General features: G+C 40.1%; 1 protein-coding gene across 10 annotated transcripts in view; it reads left to right on the top strand.

Annotated features, from left to right (window-relative positions):
- Positions 1–5,604: 5,604 nt before the first annotated feature.
- The window catches only part of MSH6 (mutS homolog 6), a 27,942-nt gene continuing 13,707 nt past the window's right edge, over positions 5,605–19,839 (top strand). For 2 of the 10 annotated variants that reach the window (XM_087717573.1, XM_087717571.1), the window contains exons 1-4: positions 5,623–6,041; positions 12,228–12,430; positions 16,372–16,547; positions 17,155–19,705. In XM_087717573.1, the coding sequence (XP_087573699.1) occupies positions 5,890–6,041; positions 12,228–12,430; positions 16,372–16,547; positions 17,155–19,705 (3,082 nt within the window). In that variant the 5' untranslated portion in view covers positions 5,623–5,889. Of the gene's footprint in view, positions 6,042–12,227; positions 12,431–16,371; positions 16,548–17,154; positions 19,706–19,839 lie in introns of all 10 variants that reach the window. The other 8 variants (XM_087717568.1, XM_087717570.1, XM_087717574.1 and 5 more) reach the window with 7 other exon arrangements.

Genomic DNA, 19,839 nt, shown 5'->3' with positions numbered 1-19,839 from the left:
TTTATCTCTTAAGTGCTGACATCTGCTGTGGGCTATGGACACCATAACTCGGGTGTAATCACATGATATTTAACTTAATGACCGTGTGTCTTAGCAATGAAGTTATTGGTCCCAATTATGGTTGTTAAATGAACATTACCCGTATATATTTGCACTTATTTCCTATTCAAGCCATCCATTGTTTTTTATTTCCCTTCTTTCCAGTGAGGGAAATAGGGAATATTCTTGTTCATCTGATATATGCATTGGCAAGGGCTGTCTCCTCTATAGGGGTCAAAGCAGATCCACAGCTCCTTCCTTTTTTTATAAAAAAAGTATTGAAAAACTTTTGAACAAAATAAAAACCATAACAGAATATAAAGAAAAATAGTGTGGGAATCCCCGCCTCCAAGAAGAATGAAATATTGTATTTTGAGGAATATTAAAAAGGCAGAGTATTATATATCCTTAAATGAGAAACAGAGAAACATGCTTTTTAGAGGCAGGAAACAGCCTGTCTCCCTGCCTTTAAGCAGAAACCGAGGAGCCACTCAGATTTGGTAATCCATTCAAGATAGGATATTTTGAAACTCCCAGCAACAAAGTCTGAACAAAGGCAGAAGGTAGGATTAGAAGCAGCTGTTGTCCCCAAAACTGGGCTCTTGCTTGGTGTCAAAACCAATAAGTCACCGGATACAAGGTGTGATATAGAATTGTACTTTTATCTCGGTACCAAGATATAAGGACCCTGGTTTGAAAAGCTAACCAAGGGCCAAGAGTAGAATCTTACAGCAGTTTTTATAGTCAAGGGATGGTCGCATTCAACCCTTTGCCCTTCCCCTAATAATGCATGTATAACAGATAATATTGATTGGTTATTTGGATTTCACGTCACTTGTTTTTCACCCCAGGTCAGGGGTATCTTGCAAAGTGTTCCATCTCTATGTGGGTTTTGGGGGTTTTCTTATAAGCCAGCTATTCTTGTTCCTAACATTCTGGCTAGTGGTTTTAAGGTGCTAACTTTTGTCTCCCTGTTAATGTGCAGCCCCCCTCCTTCCTATTGCAGAGCAGAATAAAAGAACAGTTTTATCTGAGGCAGCTACCCCGCAACCCTCTCCCTCTTCAGTGAGAGACAGGAAAGGAGCAAAGTTCTTAATTGTCAAGGCAATGAAGACAAAGAAAATGTTTTATCAGAAATCATATTCCTCACTCTCATGTCATTCCATCCACACCTGAGTCTTATCACCACATATGACCCTTCCTCTGATCCCCAGGGCCTCATCTGTGCATATATTCCATCATCTGATCCTTCACAGCCCCTTTCCCAAGATCCAAAACAGGACGAAAGCCATTAAGGTACAATAGGAATTGCCCAACTCCTTTTCAGAACACAAGCCTCTTCATTGCACACCCTCAGAACAGTCAACCAAATTCAATCAAATTAGCTCAGACCTAGGACTTGCATTTCTTCTTTTGCCTAATGAGCCAGCTATGACCACTACATAACCTCTATATGACCCCATAGGAATCTGACAACAGCCAATAGAATATTAAAGGATATGTTCTTGCACAGGAACAGGAAGCTCAAATACAAAGCCCAAAGAAGGTATAAAACTCCCCATTCTCAACTCGATTTTGTCAATTGCCCAGAATCACACATGGTTGGTGGTTCTGCTTCATCAATAAACCGTCTTTCCAATCAGCCTCCATGTTGTTTCCAACTTCTTTCTCCCAGCTTGGAGTTCCCCTACAGATTTTTCTCCTGTTGCAGAAAATTAAGGGACTCATACTTCAGAATCAAAAGGAGTATTTTATTTGCGCAAAGGTTCAGAAAGATAGCCAAAACAGACATCTAAATATCTGAACACCAACGTATAGAAAATACAGTTCTTATATATCTTTCAAAAGCAGCAGAACAGCGTTGATGGGTTCATAGTTCCTGTTACTAAATATCTTGCCTAAGTTTTCCAGTAACTTTTTGTGGCTAGCTGTACTCTTGACTCATACGTGTGCTGAACTTGCAGTTTGGCTTTTAATATTTCCTGTTCTGGTACAAAAAATCAAAAAATTAAGGGCAGATGCTAGTAACTTAAAGAACATGCGTGAGCAACGGCTTAAAAACAACAAAATCATAGATCGGCTAATCAGAAGATATAGATTGGATACAAGAAACATTAACGAAGCTGTAGAGATTGTAAAACAGCAGATAACAGCAACAGCTAGAAAAATTGAAAGATATGAGGCACGAATCATCCAATATAAACAAAATCAGCAATTTCGATCAGACCAACGGCGTTTTTATCAAAGTCTTAATGTGAATGGTGACACCAAAAGTGAAAAACCAGAAAAACAGGCCACAGTTGAATTCTGGAAAGAATTGTGGGAAAATGCAAAGGACTACAACAAGGAAGCAAAGTGGATACATGACTTTGAGAAAAGCATTGGCAACAAACAAATGCAAGTATTAGAAATAACAACTGAGATGGTCAAAAATCGAGTTAAAAAGGTAAAGAATTGGACATCACCTGGAAAGGACCAATTACATGTTTTCTGGCTCAAATATCTGACCAGTTTACATGCAATATTGGCCAGGCAACTGAATGAAATTTTACAAAAGGGCCAAATTGATGAATGGTTGACAACTGGAAAAACATACTTGATTCAGAAAGATGCAACTAAAGGAACAACACCTGAAAACTACAGACCAATAACATGCTTGCCAACAACCTTCAAATTACTCACAGGCATTATTGCAGATAACATGATGGATTATTTGGAAACAAACAACCTCTTGCCAGTAGAGCAAAAAGGCAACAAAAGAAGGAGCAGGGGCACAAAAGATCAGCTCCTAATTGATAAAATGATATTAGAAAATTGTAAGAACAGAAAAACGAACTTGAATATGGTCTGGATTGATTACAAAAAGGCATTTGACTCACTGCCACATAGTTGGATCATAAAATGCTTAGAAACAACTGGCATTAGCAAAAATATTACATCCTTTACTGAAAAGGCGATGAAACAATAGAGAACTGAGTTGGCAGTAGGGAATGAGATCTACGGAATGGTTAATATCAAGCGAGGAATTTTCCAGGGTGATTCACTTTCACCTCTTCTCTTCATCATCGCAATGATCCCACTATCAGTAATCTTAAAAAAAATGAAATTAGGCTACCAAACAGCCAAAGAAGCTGAAAAAATTTCGCATTTACTATATATGGATGATTTGAAACTCTATGGAAAGTCAGAAATAGAAATCCAATCATTGACAAACACAGTCCGAGTATTCAGCACCGATATTTCAATGCAGTTTGGCATGGAAAAATGCGCCACTGTATCCATAAAAAGGGGCAAAATCACTGCATGTGAGGGAATTGAAATGCCCAATGGCCAATTAATTAAATGCAAAGAAAATGAAGCCTACAAATACTTAGGCATTCTGCAGTTGGATAACATCAAGCATGGAGAAATAAAAACTATTGTCAGGCGAGAGTACACCAACAGAAAAATTTTGAAATCTAAATTGAATGGTGGAAATACCATCAAGGCCATAAATACCTGGGCAATACCAGTTATAAGATACACAGCTGGTATAGTTAACTGGACACAAGCTGATTTGGACCTTTTGGACCGAAAAACCAGGAAACTAATGACAATGCACTATAGTTTACATCCACGTGGTGATACTGATAGACTATATCTGCCCCGAAAATCAGGTGGCAGAGGATTATTACAAGTGAAGCAAACAGTTGAAGAAGAAAAACATGCACTGGCTGATTATTTAAAAGAAAATCAAGAACATCTATTAATCGAAGTAAAGAACAAAAATCTACTGAAGGCCCAACAGACGAAACAAGAATACAGAAAACACGTGATAAAATCAAGAATGGAGAGTTGGCAGAACAAAGCACTGCATGGCCAATTTCTGGAAAAAATAAAAGATAAAGTGGACAGTGAACAAACTTGGTTATGGTTAACAACAGGTACATTAAAGAAAGAAACAGAGTCACTAATCCTGGCTGCGCAAGAACAAGCTATCCGCACAAATGCCATTAAGGCCAAAATCGAAATATCCTCTGATGATGCCAAATGCAGACTTTGCAAAGAAGCTGATGAAACTGTTGATCACATACTCAGCTGCTGTAAAAAAATCGCGCAGACTGATTATAAATTGTGGCACAATTCAGTAGCACAAATGATCCATTGGAATTTGTGCAAAAATTATAATATTAAAACAGCAACAAACTGGTGGGAACATCAGCCTGAAAAAGTCACCGAAAATCTGATGGTCAAGATCTTGTGGGATTTCCGTATACAAACAGACAAAATACTGGCGCATAATACACCAGACATCACACTGGTTGAGAAAAATAAGGTCACAATCATAGACATCACAATACCAGGGGATAGCAGGGTCGCCGAGAAGGAACATGAAAAAATCGCAAAATACCAGGACTTAAAAATCGAAATTCAACGACTATGGCACAAACCAGCAGTGGTAATTCCAGTAGTAATTGGCACATTGGGTGCTATTCCAAAAGCACTGGAATTACGTTTAAAACAGTTAAAAATTGACAAAATCACCATCAGTCAAATGCAAAAAGCCACACTGCTTGGATCTGCACGCATATTATGAAAATACGTTACGACGTTCTAGGCCCCTACATCACTTCAGACAAATGTTTATCCAATCTCTTCTTAAAAACTTCCAGTCTTGGAGTATTCACAACTTCCGGAGGCAAGTTGTTCCATTGATTAATTGTTCTAACTTTCAGGAAATTTCTTTTTAGTTCTAAGTTGCTTCCCTCCTTGATTAGTTTCCACCCATTGTGTCTTGTTCTACCCTCGGGTTCTTTGGATAATAGCTTGAATAGTTCTTTGTGGCAGCCCCTGAGATATTGGAACACTGCTATCATGTCTAGCCTAGTCCTCCTTTTCATTAAAGTAGACATACTCAGTTCCTGCAAATGTTCTTCATGTTTTAGCCTCCAGTCCCTATATCATCTTTGTTCTTCTTCTCTGCACTCTTTTTAGAGTCTCCACATCATTTTTACATCGTGGCGACCAAAACTGAATGCAGTATTGCAGGTGTAGTCTTACCAAGGCATTATAAAGTGGTATTAACACTTGAACACACATTTCATGTATGTTAATGTATACGACCGTTAAAAGAAAGCAGGACTTGGGGGTAAAATTAGTGTTTGATGTCTATGCTTAAATGCACATTCCAATCTGTTGCTTTCTGTTGATGGAAGGCTTTTTGTGTGGAGGCAACAAACTATCATTAAAATAACTATAAAAAGACCAGAGACTGGCACTAAAGGAGCTCCTTCCCCACCTCGTTGCTTCAGAACAGAACCTACTCTGTTTCCTTCCGGCGGTAAAAATAGGGGCCCGGAAGGCATTTTGCCGCTGCACTGTTTTGCTTCTATTGGGCGAAACGCCCTACAACGCTCGCCATTCTGGCCCATGCAGGCGGGAAGGCAGACTATGAGAGCTGTGTAGACCAATCCAACGAGAAGACATATGAAGAGAAAGACACTCCCGATTAAGCTAATTATTCCTAACCCGGAAGGGCTCGTTTTTCCCGGCTCTCCGTTGCTAAAAGAGTCCTTCGATTCCAGCATAGCTAGAGAAGGCTCTTTTGGCGAGAAGCCCTCAATGGGATCATTTCCCGCTCGCTCGGCCTGCAGCCAAGTCGCGGCGCTTTTAAGTAGGGCAAAAGGCGGGCTCTTTCTTAGGCCGGAACTGCGCTGGGAGGGTCCCCTCGGAGCTGAGGGGGCGGGGAGCCAGATTTCGCGCGTTGCTCAGCCAGCGTGACGGAGGAGGAGGGAGGAGGCGCAGAACCGCTTGCACCGTCTTCCCGGCTTTGCCTGCTGGTTTTTCCTTTCTTTTTTCCCAGCCGCCGCCATGTCCCGCCAGAGCAGCCTCCTCACGTTTTTCTCAAAGCCTGCGGAGAAGAGTCAAGACGGTGGCAGCGATAGCCCCGCAAGAAACACCGAGGTTTCGGCCAGTGCCCCTAGTAGCAGCCGGGGCAGGACGCCAACGCTGCCGGCGGATTGGTGAGCTCCGTGGTCCAGTGGGAAAGGCAGCCAAGGCCCTCCGGGGGGTGGTTTCATTTCCCGAGCTTTCCCACCTTAGGCCTTATACCGCTTCCTTCCTTCTCGAGGGAAGCGCACAATGGAGTTTGGGGGCGGGGGGGCGGGGCCTCTGATCCGCAGATGCACTTGCTAGGCCCTTAATTCATAAGTTGACAGTTAACTTGCAACTCTTCGGAGCTTTTTCGTTGCTTGAGGGCATCGCGGCAATCGCTTGGCCCTAGGTAAAGTGCGCCGCATATCTAAGTCCAGCGAGATTTATGTCTAGGCCCAGCAAGACTTTCGCATTTTATTTCGTTCTCCGTTCATTTCCGTGGCAGAAAGCAAGGGATTGGATTCTTGTACGTTGAATACCGTAGAAAATGCTTCAACTCACGCCTGCAGAGGACAAACTCGCAATTCGTTCACGAGTGCATGAGTTGACCTGGCCTTATTTGGGGTGCACAACTATTGGGGTGCATTTCAATGGAATAAAAGGCGGATCGCGGTAATAATACGAGTGTCAGTGTAGCTTTTGAGACGTGTGGTATTGTACAGATTGTATTTAAATTGGCCATCTTGCGAGTTGCATAAAGTTAGCTTAATGGAACAGTGTGATCTAAAAGTGAGCTACTGGAAAGCAAAATATAAGAGTGGGTAGTGGTAGCATAGTATATACCAGAGGTCTTCAAACTTGGCAACTTTAAGACTTGTGGACTTCAACATCCAGAATTCTCCATTTACCATCGTTCCATTTTTGGAATAGCATGTTATCATCAGTTCAATTTTTTTCTCTACGTTTATCCACTTTTCATTTTGTCTGCCTTGCTACCTACAATCATAAATATGCATAACAATTAACTGTCATAGGGCAATACATGCTTTGTATTAGTGTTTTTTTAATTTCCTGATCTAGCCTAAGAGCCAGTTTGATGATATATTTACAGGGCATTGAAGTAGAAATCAGGAGACTGAGTTCTAGTTTAAGAACAACTAGCTGGATGACTTTGGACCAGTCACTCAGCTCTAGGCAGAAGCAGTAGAAACCACTGCCAAAAATGTTGCCAATAATTTGCATGATTGTAGTGTAATTTGCATGATTAAAGTTTTTCCAATCATCTGTCTAGCATTGAATTAACAGGAAGATTAAGAATTCATTGAAGATATTTGAAAGCTATTTGCTATGAAATGAAAAAAATCTGTTTTTTTAGAATATAAAGGTTTTTTTAAAAGCAGAATTATATCCTTTTGTACTTTATTGTTTGTGTTCCAACAAAGGTGTCTTCATATTCAAAAGCAAGATGCTTTTTTTAGTCCTTTGATCGATTGCGTAAGTTTCAGAATAATTATTCAGGATGTTTAAAGATGTATCCTGTTGATTGCAGAAACTTGGGCCTTGGGTTTCCTATTTATCTAAAGACCAGAGAACTAGACATGGAGGATAATAATCTTTTTCTTTCTTAATCCTTCCTTGCTCTTTTTGTGGAAATATCAGTTATAGGAATTCACTCTCTAGTTACCAACAAATTGACAGTTCTGTTTCTGGACCCCTTCAGTGCTTTTTGGATAGTTGTACTGTACTGCTTTAATCAATCAAGAGGTATCTGCTTCTTTTTCTTAAATATTTAAATGACTTGAAGATGCAAAACATAGTAAAAAGATCTATTTTAAGTGGCTAAAATATTTTTTTTAAACAGACTTCCTGAAATGCTGAATTTTAAAATTTAAATCATTTTACATTATAATTGTAATTATGTATTATGTGTGTGTGTGTATATATGCGTGCGCACACACACAAAAACACAAACACACAAACATGTATGTATGTATGTATGTATATGTATATGTATTTAGAGTTACAACCCCTGGTATGCCCAAATATGGGAGGAAGTGCACTGCTTCCATTCTCTGTCCATCGGCTCGTCACAAGCAGTGATGTGCGGTGAGGTTTATACCTGGTGAGGCTCAGCTGGGCATCCTTTTGCGAAGCAGCTCAGCAGGGCAGCGGTCGGCCTCGGCGGGGGGGGGGAATTTGCATCGCGGGAGCAGCCAAGCGCCCGGGTCTGCAACAAAGGGGCTTGGCGGCTCCTGCGATGCAAAGTGCCCCGCCGCCCCCGATGCTGCCGCCCACCCGCTGTCCCGGCCTGCGGCCGCTGCTTCTCCAACCTCCACCACTGGAAGTCCCGGATCGCCTCTGGGGGAAGGCTGAGTGAGAAGCGGAGCGAAGCTTCTCCGCGGCCTCCCGGCACTACGCAGAGGCTCTCGCAGGAGCGCGTGCCAGCGGCCGGCGGCCCGGAGTGGCCCCGGCTGCGAGACAAGGCAGCGCTTAAAGTAGCCACTGCCGCCGCCGCCGCCCTGCCGGGCGAAGGAGGGGTGGTGGTGGCGGCAGCGGCTGCTTTAAGCGCTGCCTTGTCTCGCAGCCGGGGCCGCTCCGGGCCGCCAGTCGTTGGCACACGCTCCTGCGAGAGCCTCTGCACAGCGCCGGGAGGCCGTGGAAAAGCTTTGCTCCGCTTATCACCCAGTCTTCCCCCAGAGGCGATCCGGGACTTCCAGCGGCGGAGCCTGGAGAAGCAGGCTGGGGTGATAAACCTGGCTATTCCGGCAGGCCTGGGGCTGTTGACCTCACGAGCGAGATCTGGCCCCACCAATGATTGAGTGTATGGTGCGTTGCTTTTAAATTTGTTGTAAGCCGCCCAGAGGCCTACGGGATTGGGCGGCATATAAATTTATTAAAATTACAAAAATTACAAAATTAAGAGTTTTCTCCTGGATCAATCAGGCTTTGTGATGCCCCTGAGATCAGCAGGACATGCTCTTCTCTATCACTGTTCCTTCAGAACAGTTTAGGTCCAAAAGGACCATCCAGGAACAGAGATTCTGGAGCCCCAAGTTTGCATGTCGTGTCGTTGCGACGTCAAGGCCCGTCTCCCCTCGAGACTCGTTTGATGACTAGGCTAGTTTCCAGATATCTGGTAGGCAGGAGGTATCGCCACGTTTATTCATGTTGTGGGAGTGTTTCTCTATTTCGATGGCTTCCATAATTATTTTCTTGTTGAAGTATTTAGTATTGGAGATTAATTTGGTTCTTTCAAAATCAATTTCATGTCCTGTTGCTTTAAGGTGCTGGAAGAGGGAGGAAGTTTCTTCTTCTTTTCTGGCTGCGTTCTTGTGTGCTGCGATGCGTGCGTTTATTCTCCTATTAGTTTGTCCAATGTACGTGGCTGGGCAGATTTTGCGTGGTATTTCATAGACTCCTTGGTTTTCTAGCTGGATCTTGTCTTTGGGCTTTCTTAAGATGCTGGCTATTTTTTGGTCAGTGCCGAAGACTGTTTTGATATTATGTTTATGGAGAATTTTGCTGATTTTATCTATGGTGCCTTTGATGTAAGGGAGGAGGGTGATGCCATTGTCCTGTTTTGTGTCTCTGTTCTTGGAGGGTGTCTCCTTTTGGATTAGGTTGGTAATTATGTTTCTTTGGAATCCATTGGAAATTAATACGTTTGTGAGTGTGTAATTCAGTTTTCAGGTGGTCTTTGTCGGCTAGGTGTTTGGTTCTGGAGATGAGGGTCTTGGCTACGGAGTTGATCTGTGCAGGGTGGTGATGGGATTATGCATTTAAGTAGCTCTTGGTGTGCGTTTTTTTCCGGTAGATGGTGTGTCCTAGGGAGCATTGGGTTTTTTGTAGATTAGGACGACATATGGCCAGACCGCAAACCTGGAGCCAAACCAAAGCCCGGGATGTTACACCACAGCCATCTTGCTCAGGACATTAAATCACAGAACTCAGGAGGTTACACCGCAAAGGCTCAGGATGTTACAACACAGCCAACCCCCCAGGAGGTTGCAGCACAGGACTCAGGATATCACTACAATAGAGCTCAGGATGTCATCACACAGCCCATTACCCAGGTTGTAACAACACAATAGAACAATAGGCACACCGCACAACCACACAGGATGTTATGAAACAGCCGACTAATATGCGAACATCAACACCATCAACTAATCAAGATGTTACGACACAGCCAACCAATCCTCAAAGCCAGCACTCCACACACCCCCACCAATATTTATTGAAAGACTGCAGCTCCGATCACGTTTTGCTCGCACAAGTACAAAGCCGAATGCACCAGCCTGAAGATGGCGAGTGGGACCTCGTCAAAACATCACCGAGATACTCTCAATCTTACACGGGAAAAGACCTGAATACGCATACATATACATACATACATACATACATACATACATACATACATACATACATACATACATGCTCTTTAACAGAAATCAGCCCATTCTGAGCCATTTGCTTAAGATGGTCAGAAATAGAAATGCACATATTTTGGGCTTGCTGTGCAAGAAGACAATAGATCTGGAAACCTAAAATTGAGGGAAGTAGTAGGGGGGGGAAGTGAAAAAAGGTATTGTCATGATAAGGGCAAGGATTTCTATGACCTAAAATGTTAGAAAAATGCAAGGATTAATGACCTTAAAAATTGATTAAATAAGACCAATTAAAACAAACATGACTCTTAAAGCAAAAACATGATTACAATGTTTCTGAAATTAGCATCCAATTTTTAAACATCTCTGCTTATATTCACACATACATTAAAAACTTTATTCTACAATTTCACTTCCAGTGTAGACATGGAAGCATTGAAGGAATCAAACATTTTGAGAATAAACTGGATTAGTTTTCATTAACAGCAGAATTGCATTAGATGACCATGTGCATCTTGAGATTATCAGACTCAAAACTCCTTTTAACCCAGTATGTTCTTTATCTGGAGAAACTGTTTGACATCACAAGAGGTTATAGAAATAAATTTGAAAAGAGATATCCAGAGAAAATTCTGGCCCAAAGTCTTCAAATTTTGCTTTGAGAGAATGTTATTTATTTTGCAAAGTGTTGAATAATTAAGATTCAATTACAGCACACACTGCAGTTTATCACTAAAGTTTTTCAGCTACTTTCCCCTTTGCTTGCTTTAAATCACTGTCAATGTTTACAGTGTTCAGTGCATCACTAAATTCCATTTCTACAGTTTCAAGGCCAGTGATTGCTCTTGATAATCCACTGTAATTAAATCCTGTATGTCTTAAGTTTCTAACCAAGGTTTCAGAGAAGGAGCCTTGCACAATCTTGATTCACTTAACACCTGTGTCAAGAATGGAAAATGGGACAAAATTCACTTAACAAATGCGGCATTGTCGCCACACTGGAGGGCTGCTCATGTGTCCTTGCCTAATCAAAAGGAAAACACAGACAAAATTCCTCGGGATGAGCTAAGCTTCGAATGAATTTCGAAGGGCTCTTTTATTAGAAAAAGTTAGTTACAGCGTCATCAAAAAGAAGCATATCAAAAGGCATATATAATCACACATGGTACAAGTAAACTAATGAAAAATCACAGCATTCTACAAATAAACCAATAGAAAATCACATCATGGCAAAGGGTGGGCAAAGGGGGAATAGAAACTTACAAGCTGCATGGCATTGGGAGGGGGAGAGGGGGAATAGAAAGTTACAGCACAGCATAGGGGGGAGAAAGGGCAGGTGTGGGAGTAACTGGCTCACATAGTTCTTGTTACATGAGCTGCATAGTGAGTCCTGACTGTTAGGCCAGAGAGATGTTTCTGGTGCGATGTTTTTGCATCCCTGTGTATGTGTGTTTCAGGCAGCAGAAACTGCCCTGCACACAAACACCCGGAATGAATTCCAACAAACAAACATTTCAGCTGCAAGTTTCCTTTCCAGTGATTTTCCTGCTGCTCAAGTGATTTGGTGATAATCTTTTGTCTGACTATTAGGGAAAAAGGCAGTACACTGACAGTCTAAAACAAAGAGGCCCTGAATCAGGCTTGTACGGTCTAATGATTTTAAGAAAACATTTATCCAAAATAGGACCTATAAATTCTAATTCCTTATCCTTAATTAACAAAAATAAACATTTAATTTTTTTATTTATAGATATTGCATAGATAAAATTCTGAAAGATGGAATGTGCAAAGACACATTCTCTGCAAATCTTTAAAGAAGCCATGTAAGTTCTCAAAATCATGTAGCATTGGCAGAGATCAGTTGGGGGAATCCTAGAAAACATTCAAATGCTTTAAAGAATTGCAAGCTAGTGTTAAAATTACACTTATTTTTCTCCTTTTTTGCAGTGACTTGAATGACTATTCACCTGGTGATTTAGTTTGGGCCAAACTTGAAGGCTACCCGTGGTGGCCATGCCTTGTGTATGCACACCCAACAGAAGGATCCCTTTTAAGGGGGAGAGGAAGAGCATCACGTATCCATGTACAATTTTTTGAAGATGACCCTTCAAGAGGCTGGGTTAGCATTAGATATATAAGACCATATAAAGGTAAGAGATGCAGTAACAGAGTATTACAGCTGAAGTTAGGTGTATTTGCACTTAATGCTGTTATTTGCTTCACCTTGATAGCTAAGAGACAAAGAAAAAAACCCCTTTGTTCTTTAATTGGGAAAAAGGTATGATAGATTTCCTGGGAAGTATGGCAAATTGAAGATGGCTCTGGAGTGGAGCCAACAACTGTGGTGGAAAGAGGAGCCACTGAATGAGTTGACTGCCTGAACACTCTGGATTAAAGAGAAGACCTAGGATCACCCATAGTGCTTCATGTAGATGTTTCCAGTGATGCACCATAAATGATCAGCCTTTTAGAGCTTTGGAAGCTGGTAGAATCAGCTTTGCCCAAGCTGCATAAGGACTCTTCCAAAGGGACACTGAGTTTCTTAATTACTTTCACTAGAAATAAATTGTACAGTGTTTTTTTGGATATTAAGAACCTTCAGAAGACAAGTTTTATTACATTCAGTTATTTTCTTTCAATCCTCAGTGAAAGAAGTTTTATGTAATTTTAAGAAATTTTTTAAAATTTGGAAATAAGCAACAATGGGGTTATTAGAACATTGATTTTAGAAAGTTTATAAATATATTAAGAGGTTAAATTAACTAGCAGTAAGGTTTTCAAATAATTATATGAACGCTTCTTGTACTTGGCTTGTTTAAAATCTTATTAAAATATATGAAGACACTGAATTTATGCATGAAATTTTTTTCTCTGGGAGAATGGATTAGAGCAAAATACAGGAGGAGATCTTGAAATTGTTGAAATTGTATTTGTCTTGGTGAAGGGAGGTGTGTGTGTATTTCCTTTTTTAAAACATTTTTTCCTGTTCCCCTTCTTTTTTCCTCTGCACTTTTTCCTTTTTTGTATTTTTCTTAGTTTGTGTTACTTTTTATACTTGTATTTTTAAACTTAAATAAAAATTATTTTTTTAAAAAGGAAAAAGGTATGACAGAAAATATTAAACTGATTTTGCTTTTCCATTAAAGTAGAAAAACAACTATTGTTTGAACAAGATTTCATTCAACTGCTATCTGGTTTTCCTACATAGATTTCTACACATCTGTTTACAAGTAGTACAGAAAAAATATCCTGGTTTAAAACATTTTTTCCTAAATATAGTATATATAGCATGGCATTTGAAGGAGAGGCAAGTACAGTGGGCAAGTACATTGGTGAAGATAAGACCAAGTTGGCAGTGTTCAAGATAACACCCCAATATGACATTAGGAGGACAGGCCTTAAATTTGTGGAACAATTCAACTAGTTTGATAGTATCATGGATACAGATTGTGAAACAGAAGCAGATGTGAAATGCTGAATAGGCAAAACAACTGCTGTCTTCCAACAAATGCAGTTAATATGAACCATGTCTACCATAAACACAACAACCAAGATCAGAGTATTTAAGCCATTGTTACACGGACTGCCCTATATACTGATGAGACCTGGAAATTACAACAAGAATTATTCATAAATTCAATGTCTTTTAAAAACATTGCCTCAGAAAATTTCTTCGTATGTCATATTGGGACCAAATGAGGAAATTCTAAATAGAAGGAATTCCTGAAGACTCTCTGAGATAGTGACAGAACGAAGAATGGGCTTTGCTGGACACTGTTCCACAAGAGTGAGCAATGTCTAGCAAAGACTGCAATCAGATACTACCATATGGTTGGAGAAAAAGAAGGAGGCCAAAGAAAACCTGGTGCCAAACATTTCAGGAAGACCTGAAAAACATCAATCTTAAATGAAAGGATGCGGAGACTGTAGCTGCTGATTGAGAACTATGGAGTATCCTTGTAACCCAACATGCTTAGCACAGGATGTGAAAAATAATGAATCCATATGTTGGGATTGTAACGTTCATAATTCTGAGCTAGCATGATTACATCATGTGGCATTGTCTACCCTATAATGTCTTTTCAAAAAAATCTAAGCTGATTTGTATCTGGATAGTACCGGAGGCATTTATAGGATTGGAGGACGTTTTCATCAAAATGATAAAAGTAATACTGTACCATTATGTCAAAGGCTCCATCCCTTTTGTACATTTGTAGAGTATCATAGTGCATGTACAAAAAGGTGGGCCTTGTGGCATTACACTGCTTTTGTCATCTGATCCTCCTTGCAGATTTTTGTGGTTGATACTTTAAAAGAAGACAAGTAACAGTGTGGGCTAGGCAGGGGGATGGAGGGATCATGTTATCTAATAACCAGGTTGTTATGATTGACTCCAGGGATTCTTTTCTTTTATGACCATCTGGTGGAAGAGTGGTTTGGAAGCATTCTAATATGGTCAGAAGAAAGGGTGCTAATTCCACAAACTAATTCCCACGTGATTTGAAAAACAATGCTGGCTTGTGTAGGAACATGCAGATAACTTTCTTTTTATGGAGGTAAAGAAATACCTACTTTGAATGGATTTTATAGTTAGGCATAAAAGAAGAGGTCTTCCAGAATTATTTCAAGCTATTTCTAGAAATAAAATGAGAAAATTATGACCAAAACCATCTGTTCCCTCTGAAAAGACAAAAAAGAATAGAGAATGTTCCTGCTCTATTACAGAACTTGAGATCTAGATGAAGTGTCAGGCAGGATCAGTCCTACCATGTTTTCCTGAAAATAAAACCTATCCTGAAAATAAGATCTAGTTTATTTTTACATCTGCGTCTAATATAAGCTCTACCCCATAAATAAATCTTAGTTAACACCCCGCCCATTCCATCCCACTGTCTTGTGGTATGAGGGGGTGAGGCGCATGCACAAAAATGAAGTTGGAGTTGGGTGGAGCTACTCCACCTGCCCTACACCTGCTTATCTTAGGATGACTGCAGCCAGACCTCTCATGCCCCAACATCTGTTGCGCTGCTGCCTGACCAGCCAGAAGCCATGTGGCGTATCATGCCATTGCTGCTGCTTGCGGCTGGATGCCACGTGATTCCACTGCTTGTAAGATGCTTTGTGGTGCGTTGCACAGCAGGAAGCCATGTGGCTCCTTGCGCTGGTGCTGCATAGAGCGCATGCAATGGTGCGATGCACCATGCAGCCTGCAAACAGTGGCGCTGGTGCAATGAGCTGTGCAGCACCTGCCATGAGTGGGGTCATCAGCATGATGCAACACATGACATCTGGCAGCAAGTGGCAGCAGAAGTCAGGCAGAGGTGCAACAGGTGTTAAGAGTGTGGGAGGCCTCATTGAGGTGGTCCTAAGGTAAGCGGGTAAGATATCCCCCGAAAATAAAACTTGGTGCCTCTTCTGGAGGCAAAAAATAGTATAAGACCGGGTCTTATTTTCAGGGGAACATGTTAGATAGCCTTCAAAGGAGAAGATTTATTCAAACTCAAGTAGATTAGCAAAATTCAATCCAGACTAATTAGGCTTGCTTTGTTTTGCTTTCTCCTACTCTCTCATCTTCAAACATAAAAAAATAATGGTATATGTTAAAATGCGTTCAAAATGTCTCATACTCTTAAACAATGTATGCTCTTCATGGTCAGCTGGTAGAAGAGACTTATTGATTCAGAGCCATTTTTCTTTTACTGCTGTTATCTACTCTTCCCTTTCAGCTTATAGATTCTACTTGCTTTATGTTTGCATCTCTGGAGTGTAAAGAACACAGTGCGTTTCCAAAGTTCAATTACTGTATAAATTTGATAAAACCCTCTGAATTTTTAAAGCTACACTTGAGTTCTATAGTAGTTTTAATGTGTGCTGTATAGAAAGCAGGAGCCCTGCCAGAGAGATAAATGATTGAATTAGGGATTCAAACCAGAGTTTCTCCTGGCTATGGTGTTTCAGTAATTTCAAAAAGAGATTTCAAATAGCTTAGATTCAGTAGGATTAAATGAAGATATTGAAAGTTAAAACATAGGATGGACTTAGAAAAAAAGAAATCTGAATCATCAATCTTTCTATTTCCTTTATTTTAAAGGTTCTTCAGGTAGAGACACCCAGAGGGGAGGTATGTTTTACAGTTCAAGACCTGAAATTAAAAGAGCAATGGAACTGGCAGATGCTGCTATGAGAAAGGATAAAAGTGAACGACTAGGTCTAGCTGTGTGTGACAAACCTTCAGAAAGTGAAGAAGAGGAGGAAGAAGAAATGGAGGTAATTTTTTTTTCAATTGTAGCTTTCAGAAATATTAGGAGAAATATTTTTTCTTCATTTCTCAGGATACATTTTTATGTGAATGCATCTGTGTCTTTTTAAAAAAATAAAAGTTTCACAAAGTCCTCTATCAATGGAACGCTGAGTTCCTTTCTAAACAAAAAATAAAACATAATATCTAATCAATTCAGTTAAAAGAATCAAATTGAATTCCCTGTGAAAACATCAATACATCCCCTACACTTGCTTGGGATCCAATTAGGCATCTGTAGGAAAGCATGTCTCTTGAAGAAAGTCCGGTAGATAAATTATTTTATCTTTTGAGCTTCATATTTATTATTTAAGTTGAGATTGGATATGATTGATTGGTTAATGTAGAAAAATGTGGGCTGTTATCTTAGACTGATAAAGCTGTATAGTTTTCCTTTATTGGTTATACATTTGTCTTAGCAAGTAAAGAACATTGATCCACTCATTTGTTTACAAATAGGAGATTGGGGAAAGGATCAAGTTTTTGCAAGTTGCAAAGTTGAAGTATTAGATTGCTAATTATCGGCTTGTCTTTAAAATATCTCTTTTTTATATTTCTTGGTTTTTTCCCCTTAAGCAGATGAGTGATGAAGGCGATGATTTCGACACAGAAGTAAAAAGTAGAAATAAAAGGATAGCTAGACGAAAGCATTCTGATGGAAAAGCCAAAAAAAGAAAGATTTTCATAGATTCAGGCACAGAAAATGAGGGTTCGGATATGGAATTTCAGCCAGATGAAGTTAGCAGTGATGAAAATAGTATTGAAATATGTGACAATGAAACTTCTGAATCTGAAACTGTCCCTCAAAAGAAGAATTCTGTTAAAGTACTTACTAAACATTCTCCTAAACAAATGCAGGACAAGGCATGTAAATCCACCCAAGAGGCTAATCTTAAAAACAACCTCTCTGAAACACCCAATAGGGAATTCTATCCTGACTTCATGCAAAAATTAGCATCTTATGCTGCTCCTGAAAGTTTTGATTTTCGGCCAAGCATTAATGGAGGAGGAGCCGGAGGGGGTGGAGGAGATGGTAATCCAACCGTATGGGAGCATGAAAAAATAGATTGGCTTCAGGATGGCAAAAGGAAGGATGGTCATAGAAGACGACAAAATGATCCAGATTACGACCCAAGTACTTTATTTGTGCCAGAGGATTATCTTAAAAACTGCACTCCAGGAATGCGGAAATGGTGGGAGTTGAAGAGTCAAAATTTTGATGGTGTGATTTTTTATAAAGTTGGAAAATTTTATGAATTATATCATATGGATGCTGTTGTTGGTGTAAATAAGCTTGGATTGGTATTTATGAAAGGCACTTGGGCTCACTCAGGTTTTCCAGAAATGGCATTTGATAGATTTGCCAATGTCTTAATCCAAAAAGGTCATAAAGTTGTACGAGTCGAGCAGATGGAGACTCCCGAGATGATGGAAGCACGGTGTAAATCTTTGGCGCACCCAACAAGATTTGACAGAGTTGTGCGCCGAGAAATATGCAGGATAATTTCCAAAGGCACACAGACCTACAATATTCTTGATGGTGACTATTCAGAGACCCACAACAAATACCTTCTTTGCATAAAAGAAAAAACAGATGATTCTGTTGGCTTGCATCGTACTTACGGAGTTTGCTTTGTTGATACAACAGTTGGGAAGTTTTATATTGGCCAGTTTCCAGATGACCGTCATTGTTCTAGGTTTAGAACACTTCTGGCTCATTATACTCCTGTACAGATACTTTTTGAGAGAGGAAACCCCTCTGCAGAAACACAAAAGATACTTAAAGGCTTAATCTCTTTTACTATTCAAGAAAGCTTGACTCCTGGTTCTCAGTTCTGGAATGCATCTAAAACTTTAAAAACTCTCATTGAAGAAGATTATTTTCAGAACAAAGAGAATGCAAATAGTGGAATCACTCTGCCCCCAGTAATCAGATCCATGACTGCAGAAAATGATTCACTTGGACTTACTCCTGCAGAAAACAGGGAACTTGCTCTCTCTGCTCTAGGCAGTTGTGTATTCTACCTTAAAAAATGTATAATTGACAAGGAACTTCTATCAATGGCAAATTTTGAAGAATACATTCCTGTGGATGTTGATATAGTTAACAGAACCAGATCAAGTAGTGTGTTTGAGAAAACAAACCAGCACATGGTATTAGATGGGGTAACACTAGCAAACTTGGAAATACTGCAGAATGCAACCAGGAGTTCAATAGAGGGCACGTTATTGGAAAAAATTGACACTTGTTGTACACCTTTTGGAAGAAGACTCCTGAAGCAATGGCTTTGTGCACCATTATGTAATCCTTGTGCCATTAACGATCGCCTGGATGCAGTTGAAGATCTCCTAGCTGAGGCTGCTAAAATGTCTGATATCCGTGATCGTCTCAAAAAGCTCCCAGATCTTGAAAGGCTTTTGAGCAAAATTCACAGTATTGGATCTTCTCTTAAGAACAATAGCCATCCAGACAATAAGGCTATTTTATATGAGGAGGCTAGGTACAGCAAGAAAAAGATTATAGATTTCTTGTCTGTACTGGAAGGATTTAACATAATAATTGACATTATCTCAATGTTGGAAGATACTGTTGGTGGCTTTAAGTCTAAAATACTAAAACAAATAACAACCGTGAAATCAAAAAATCCAGCAGGCTGCTTCCCAGACTTGAAAGCAGAACTTGAAAGATGGGAATCTGCCTTTGATCATACCGTAGCACGGAGGACAGGTGTGGTTAATCCAAGAACTGGTTTTGATTCCGATTACGATGAAGCTTTAGCAAATATCAATGAAATTGAGGAAAACCTTCGTCAGTATTTGGAAAAACAACGCAAAATACTTGGTGTCAGAGCCGTGATGTATTGGGGAGCAGGCAGAAACCGTTACCAAATGGAGATTGCAGAAACTGCTGTGCCTCAGGATTTGCCTGATGAATATATCATGAAGTCCAGTAGAAAGGGCTATAAACGTTACTGGACAAAAGACATAGAGAAGATGTTAAATGAAATTATCAGTGCTGAAGAACGGAGAGATTCAGCACAAAAAGATTGCATGAAAAGATTATTCTATGACTTCGATAAAACCAGAAAAGATTGGCAATCTGCGGTGGAATGCATTGCTGTTCTAGGTAAGTTGTCTTCTGTGCAGAAGTAGAATCATATTGGCAGATCGATGTAACTTTGATTGGGACTATCCAAAAGTGCTCACGGGATTATTTATTAAGAAAAAATAATCATACAATTACGCTGAGTTTGTTTGGTT

This window comes from Thamnophis sirtalis, unplaced genomic scaffold, assembly GCF_051295495.1.
Source record: "Thamnophis sirtalis isolate CommonGarterSnake01/CBP01778 unplaced genomic scaffold, rThaSir2_p1.2 scaffold_6, whole genome shotgun sequence".
In the NCBI taxonomy this organism is placed as follows: Eukaryota; Metazoa; Chordata; class Lepidosauria; order Squamata; family Natricidae; genus Thamnophis; species Thamnophis sirtalis.
This window is presented reverse-complemented; position numbering and strand designations above follow the sequence as displayed.